The 8,294-nt window shown below is 39.5% G+C and overlaps 1 protein-coding gene across 1 annotated transcript; it reads right to left on the reverse strand.

Annotated features, from left to right (window-relative positions):
- Positions 1 to 7,122: 7,122 nt before the first annotated feature.
- LOC129728537 (uncharacterized) lies at positions 7,123 to 7,572 on the reverse strand. Its single transcript, XM_055686980.1, has one exon. It carries the CDS (start codon positions 7,570 to 7,572, stop codon positions 7,123 to 7,125), a length of 450 nt encoding a protein of 149 aa, XP_055542955.1.
- Between the last annotated feature and the right edge of the window lie 722 nt (positions 7,573 to 8,294).

Raw genomic sequence — 8,294 nt, forward strand, 5'->3', positions numbered from 1 at the left:
ATGGTTAAATTATTGTCGGTTGTAATACCGTGTTTTTACGGTTACAATAAAAAACATTGTCCGTTTACTGTTCTCACCGTAAAATACATCGTAAATTTTTTTTCGGGATAACACATGGGTGTTTTTGAGAAAATGTTGAGCCGTTCGTCAGACATTGCATCAATTTGAGGTAAATAACTTTATTTTTGAAATTGCAGCACCTTAGGGTCTTCAGAAAAATTTCTACAAATATCGTGTGAATTTTCCTATCTAAAATCGTACTCACCTTATGTATCAGTCAAATCCAGCCGAAGAGTCCTTTGCTGTTCGAAGAAGTCTTCTCCATTCAATTAGGTCCATGGCTGCAGTTCGCCAGTCATGTCGTCTGAGGAGGCCCCGCAGGTCGTCTTCCACTTGATCGAACCACCTTGCTCGTTGCGCGCCTCGTCGCCTCGTTCCAGTCATTTTCACCTGGTTGTGGTCCAACATACTTACGACATGCCTAGCCCACCGTAGTTTCCCGATTTTCGCCGTTTGAGCGATAAGCGGTTCTCCGAGCAGCTGATGCAACTCGTGGTTCATCCGCATCCGCATCTGCACTCCACCACAGATGGTACGCAGCATCTTCCATTCGAAAACCCCAAGGGCGTGTCGGTTCTCCACGAGCATGGTCCAGGTTTCGTGGCCGTAGAGGACTACCGGTCTGATTAGTGTTTTGTAGATGGTCAACTTCGTTCTGCGGCGGATTTTATTTGAGCGGTGTGTCCTCCGGAGTCCAAAGTAGGCACAATTTCGTGCCATAAGCCGTCGAAGAATTTCTCTGCTGGTGTCGTGATCAGTAGTCACCAGTGAGCCCAGGCACACGAACTCGTTTACCACCTCGATTTCATCACCGCTAATACGAATTCGTGGTGGGAGGTTGATACTGTCTTCTCCGGAACCTTTCCTCTCATGTACTTAGTTGTCGATGCGGTTCTGGCCAGTCCAATTCGTCCGGCTTCAGTAGTCTGATGTACGTCTCCGTCATCTTCTCAAGAGTTCGTGCTACAATATCAATATCAATCGCTGGGAAGTTGGTCTGCTCCAGCTGCTTTATTGTTTTTCAGCCTTGGAGGTCAGGGGCTGGAATTCTGTCGCAACCTGCGCGTACACCGAGATCTACTACCACTTCGTCGTTGTCATTTGCTACATCGCCGTTAGGATGCTCGTCGTAGTACTGCTTCCACCTTTCAATCACCTCACACTTGTTCGTGAGAAGGTTGCCGTCCAGATCCCTGCACATGTCGATTTGTGGCGTATAGCCTTTGCGGGAGCTGTTCAGCTTCTCGTAGAACTTGCGTGTGTCTTATGCACGGTACAGTTCCTCCATCGCCTCGCTATCTCCGTTTTCTTACTGACGCTTCTTATTCCGTAAGACCGAGTTTTACCTGTTCCGTGCGCGTCGGTAGCGTTTGTAGTCGTCATCAAACCAGTCGTTTCTTCCGTTCGCAGCCATCGTACCAAGCGTCACTACAGCACTACTACTTATGGCTGACCGAATGTCCCTCCTGCCTTTTTCAAGTGCAGCTACGCCAAGCTGCTCTTCCGTTAGTAATGCTGCTTCCAGCTGGTGCGCGTACTCCCGTGCAACTTCGGCATCCGTAGTTGCCCGATGTTTGATTGCGGTGGGTGACTTTGACGCGTGTTTCGCACCGTCCGTCGGAAGGTTTGAGCGCATGCATACTGAAACGAGGTAATAGTTCAAATATATATTCGCGCCGCGGTAGGTGCGAGCGTTGATGACGTCTGAGAAGAATTTATCTTCGATTAGAACGTGGTCGATTTGGTTCTCCACTTGTAAGACAGGTGATCTCCAAGTGGCTTTGTGGATGTGTGTGTAGTAATTTGAAATGTACTGTTTGGCCTATATAAGAGCCTGTTTCAACCGAAACCGCTTATATTAGTTCTAGACAGCGAAAACAGCAGTCCTCCCTTAGCAGCAGCAGCAGCAGTGCAGCGGATACCAATGGCAGCGGATAGCGGCTACAGCTGTGGCATGGCAACGGATGGCGCAGCAGTTGCAGCTGGTCTCAGAATCGATAGTAGCAGGGCCTGCTGTTGCAGCGAGGCACTTCGTTTAGTGAAATGCTGTCTCTGTGCGATAGCGGGCAGTAAAGAATGCATCCAATAAAAAGATGCCTCATTTTGATAACACATCAACGTGCTGGGAAGCTGGCGTTCAAATTACATGAGCCGTCTTGTTTTGAGTATAATAGCTTTTCACTGTGTTATTCCATCACAAGAAATACCTTATTCCTCCTGTCAGTGATAACGCAAAGAAGTGATCAGCATCTTAGCCGATATTGAATCAAACAGCAAAATGTCCTTTTCAGGATAAAATAAATGCCCAATTGAAGAGTTAATATTTTCTCTCAAATTAATTACACCTTCAGATGATGGAACAGTTATAAATTTGGCCTCATCTACATGCCTCAGAACGAACTAAATTACCTTTTCCTTTAAGCACAATACCTGAACAGCTTTAATTATCTGCATAACAATTAAGTTATCGCATAATAAAACCTTAAAAATAGTCAGACCCTAATATGACAAGCAACTATGCTTTTGAAAATGGCCAATCCTTGTTGAAACGCAAACTTTGATTTATCTGATTGGCCGTTATATGATTGCTTTCCCAAGCACGGTCGATAGAATTATGGACCGAGTAATTCGGAATGTACTATTTGGCCTGTTTCAGCCGAAAATGCTCATATTAGCTCTAGACAGCAACTACAACAATCCTTACTTAACTGCAGCAGCTGTGGCAGCGGCTAGCATCAGCAGCAGCAGTGGTACTAGCAGCGATATTGAGACCAGCTGATGAAGCGGCACTTCCTCTAGTAAAAGCTGCCTTTGTGCTGTAGCGAACGGCATCAGTAGTAGGTACATTAGCCGGCACTTTCACTAATTAAAAGTTGCCTTATTTTGACAACACACAATCGTTTTGGAATGCTGGTTTTCAAAGTAAATGGGTCGTCAAGTTTTCAGTGTGAAAACAGTTTTCAACTGTGTTATCAGAAAAATGCCTTAATCTCCTCTGTCGGGGTAGCACACAGATGCGATCAACATTATATCCGATATGAAATTGAACAATAACAGTCTTTATAAGGACAACAAACAAATTATTGAAGATTTAATATTTTCTCGTTTTGTGCTGGAATCAAAAGTAGAATGTTATTTTAATCTGCGTGCACTTTGACTGTTTAAACTTGTTTGCGTTGTATAATGTTTGTTTTATTCCTGTTCAGTGATGTATGTGCAAACTAGAATTCGGTAGCACTTCAACTCCTCTTTTGCACAAAATTTTAAACATATTCAATACCGGTAATGCAACAAACAACCTTATGTAGTTCTTACGTCAACTTTGCGATCGTGGCTTTGCATACAATCCTTGTTTTTCAAGCAAAAGTCTGCTAACTGTGTTGTTACCAAATAACAAAAAGTTGGTCGCAGTGACAAAAATAAAATACCCAACACGAAAAAAAGCAATAAACTGTGGCCAAATGACATCCTTCCTGGGCGAACAACAAACTGTTGATACCGTCTTTAGCATACCGTGCCTGCGGGTAATTCCGCGCCGCACATTTTTCCGCGCACTCGTCTTAAAAAAATTATTTTTCAACAGTAAATTTCACTAAAACGCAACAAATTTTTGTGCTTTACCATGTGCATAGCATAGCCTGTTATGATAGGTACAAGAATTAGGTATCTTTTAGTAAAATTTACTGTTGAAAAACGGTTTTTTGAGATGAGCGCGCGGAAAAATGTGCTGCGTGGAATAACCCGCAGTCACGGTACATTTTTACAAATTTGCAAAGGAATAATTCCGATGTTTTAATGCACCACTTGAAAGTAATCGTAACTAAATATACCGTTAACAGTAATTTGTTATTAGTTACACAAAATAACCCAATATTAAAGTTTTAGCATTTTCGTATTTTGCCTTTCGCACCCTGTAGTTAGGGGTTATAGGGGAAACGTTCCTATATTCATCTCAATACCTATATTCATCTAATCGCTCTTATTTGTCCAACTTACCATTAAGAACCATTAAGTAGCCTTTAAGTATATGTTTCTTCAGGTATTATGACTTGACTCTTCATCGCTGTATTATGTATCAGAATGCATCTATATGCTCCTAAAAATCCGCGCATATCGTAATTTGATGGGCCTGAATTTTTAAAATGAGGCTCACATAATGAATGTTGGTAATATCTATTTGTTTCTTGGAAAAATATTATCATAATCATTTGTATCATTTAATAAAATGATCTTATCGATCTTCCAACCTAGTTTATTACCTTTCGCAATCGAAAGATACGGTAGAATCAATGATCTCATTAACGAACCCCGGAAATAGGTGTGTGAAAACCGCAAATAGACCGGACGAGGCTGACTTCGGTTTTTAAGAAAATGGTAATAATTGAAACACGTATGTATTTCAAACCCTTTAATTGAGTATTGAAATAGACGAAGAATGCCACCTGGTAAATCATTCGTTCACAGGACAGTTTTTTCATTTGTAAGTTGTCATTCCATTTGTTATTCTATTTTCTTTTCCTCATTTAAAGTCGGTTCCCGTGCCACGCCGCGCCGTGATGATTTTTGAAGTTCAAACAGCTTCACCGCGTGATTGTGACCCTCACGGAAAGGAAATTCATGCCAGTGCGATTAGATGCAGGGAGTTGATGACGCATCCAGCTAAATGAGACATGAATAGAGCACCTTGGTAATGGATATTTCCAAAAATCTTGTTTCGTTTGTTGGTAGCATGAGTCTGACTGTGCTATGGGCACGTGCCCGACAACAGGGGGAAGGAGGTAACTGAATCCAAAGACAGACCTAAAACCATAAATGTCTTGTTTGAACATTTCGACGGGCCGAGTAAGACATTGAACAGTGATGGATGTTCCCGTTTCCGTTTGTAGTTTTGACTGCTGCTGTTACTGCTGCTGATGCGAACACGTGATGCAACAACGCTTATGATTGCTTTCCATTTCCCGCTTTTCAGAGTGGCGAACGGATGCAGGGCTGGAAAAGACTACAAGAATATATCGAATGGCAAGTGAGTGGTACATTGCGGTAATAGATTGTGTAATAATAATAATAATAACAATCGTGGCAAACCGGATATCTGGTATTACATCCTCAGTTTCTGTCGTTAGTGCTGAAGGTATACCGGAATTGCGCTTATTAATGGATTATTGTAAACATCAAATCGTTGCTACCGTTTGGAAAGATTTTTGAATGTTTATTATGTGGTGAGCTTATAGTTTTGTGCAAATGGTTCCGACTGACGGTCATCGGCGTAAATCTATCGCCGTGTCTAGTTTGAAAAGTTGTTTTCTTTTGTTTCCGAATTACCGATTCATTTGATTTTCTCAGAGAGCATTACGAGTAGGAAGCAGTTCAATGGATTTTTTTTGAGTACTTAAGTAAAAGGTGAAATATGGGTTTTAGCTATTAGAGGAATAAACCTATTATTTAAAGGAATAAACCAATTTCTCATAATGTTATTTCAACTATCAAAGTATTCAGTTGATGTTTTTCAGTCGTTATCCAGTCGCTGCGTTCTAGGGAATTCCTTGAATTCTTTTTCAACATTTGAAACATTTCAACACGGTATAGTAAAACAGTTGGAAAAGGTTGATTGTCTCTGATCTAAATTAAATATTTTTAACATATTGAATGCAATGCAAGGTTACTCATTAAGAATCGCTACAATTTGTTTCCTCTATATTATTTTTTTGAACTATTAACTAAACTAAACTAATAATAAATTTTAAGTTGTAGAAACCATAACTAGAAACAACAAATCCGAACAGAACTTTAAAAGTAATGCCGTATATAACGGAATGTTGTAATACATAATAAAAAAACAGTAATTTATTACAAAAAAGGTAAATTTATTCGAACCTTTTTCCTACAGATTCTATTATTTTATATTAGAATAAAATCGTCTAGGATTTATTAAAATGATGACAATAAATCCTTTTTTGAAATATATTCTTCACTTCTTTCAAACATAATCAAATAACTCATTTTTCCAACAAAACCTTATCATAATCTTTCCATTGAAATAACCTCCAAAAATTTAAGAGTCTAAATACAAATTTATCTTAGGTCCACATTATTGTGAGCTGTTTCCAAACTATTGTTTTTGTATATTTAAAAAAAAATAATTTTGAAAACCTGTAATAATTAATAATTCGTGCATTTATTCTACAATTGGAAACATTTGGAGTTGCGTGTAGTACCCGTTTTTTAGTTGGCGTGGTTTTCGCTTCACATCGCCGTGAACATGAAAGATAAGGCTGCTTTTTTTGGCGTGTTTTTTGAAAAACCGATTGGGAAGTTAAAGTTTTTGCCTAAAATTTTCATGAACGTATTATTTAGAGGATTTATATTTCGGCTTGCAGTCTAATGAATTGCGTTGATTTCTATCTGCTCATCACCAACGTTTCGGTCCTTCTATGGGACCATCATCAGGGCCCAAAATATATTTCACATTTAACGTACAAATTGATTTACATTAGGACAATATTACACTATATGACATTGAAAAACTACTCACTCGAAAACAGTAACCAACAAGTTAAAAAGTTAAAAAGTTTTGCAAAACATAAAAAAATCGGGTCGTAAAGGGTTTAATGCCGTACATCCGAAGCGCAGATTCAAATTTAGTTCATTTTGGTGAAAAAACCTATCGAGCGATGTCGGACTCTAACCCAAACACCAATACTACAGGAGAGGAAGAAATATTCTGTGCAGACAAGTCTATGAGCTTTGGTTAGTGTTGGAATCAAATGCTTTATGGTGTCGCTTCGGTGCTGACGGGCTGCTGTTGGTCGCTCCGCTCTCAGATTCGCTACACTTGTAAGCAGATAGCTATATGTAGCGCTGATGCCATCAGTGTCCGTACGTTGATTGACCGTATCAGGAGTGGTGTATATGTGGCACATCTATCGACTATCGATGGATTGTTTATATCAAAACGGTGTTGTTGATCTATAGCGTGCTCCAACAAAGCAGATTTCTCTCTGAGCTGCTGTATCAGTGGATCAGAGTATTCGTGACCAGTCGATAGGTGCCGATCGAGAGTGTTCACTGGTGGCCGTACATCCTCGTTCGCAGCTGATTTCTGGTCATACCGATGTAGCATTTCTCGCAGTCAATACATGAAATTCGGTACACGGCATTACTTTTCTGCATGTGGGGAACGGGATCTTTGGCAGTCTTACACAAACTCTTGACTGTGTGATCGCTGCTGCAAGCGATTCCCACCGAAGGCATGTTGATTTTTAGTGTGCGTTTTATCATAGGTGTGAGACCTGGTATATGTACCAACGATCGATAACAGTCTGGATTGCTAGTTGTTTCTGTTATTTCTGGAGGGCGGCCGTGGCGAAGCATTCTGTTGATAAGCCGCAGTGGATAGTTGTTACTTAGTAGCATTTTAGTTATAATCTGTTTCTTTTCGTCCTCCGTGCGAAAGGTGCTCAACGTTCGAACCCGGTCAATGAAATTGAAGACAACCCCGATTTTTTGAGCCATTGAGCCACAGTGGGGAATCGCTGGCCATCAGCCAAAAAAATTTTTTTTCGTTAGCTGTTTCATAATATTTTTTCTTTATTGTTATAACATTCAAGTGTCTAAATCCAAAATTTGGGCGCAATATCATAAAATCTGAATTTTTTATGACTTTTTGAAGCTTGGCGAAATGACGGTTTTTGTCTTTTTCTTGAAAAAAGTACATTACTTTGAAACGCTTTGTAGCTTGGATTTTTTTGACGTCAAAGGAAAAGTTGTTGTAGATATTGTACAAAACAAACCATTTTCATTAGATATTGTAAAATTTGGTCATAGTAGGCCTGACACTTGAAAAAATTAAGAAAAACGTGTTTTTTTTTGGAAAAGTAGCTTAAAAGTTTTGTTGCAGCAGTTTGCCACGGTTGTGACTACATTCAAAATTTAGGTAAAAACGTAAGCTTTCAAATGCATACTGTCCGCTGCTGCGCAAAACTGCGCAAATTGTCACTTTAGTGAAAAAAGCGATAGCAGATTTTTTTAGTTTTTATTTTGAAGTTGAAATTTCATCCAGGATTAATTTTAATCATAACCATGATACCCCATTAATGCAAATTTATGAAATCGTACTCAATCCGTAATTTGGGCAAAAATCACAAATTTTATCAATGAAAAGTTATAAAATAAGTGTTAAACAAGAAAACAGTAAACAAATCTGGAATTTTATTATCTCAAACTTTATCACTTTC

This window comes from Wyeomyia smithii, chromosome 3 (assembly GCF_029784165.1).
Source record: "Wyeomyia smithii strain HCP4-BCI-WySm-NY-G18 chromosome 3, ASM2978416v1, whole genome shotgun sequence".
In the NCBI taxonomy this organism is placed as follows: Eukaryota; Metazoa; Arthropoda; class Insecta; order Diptera; family Culicidae; genus Wyeomyia; species Wyeomyia smithii.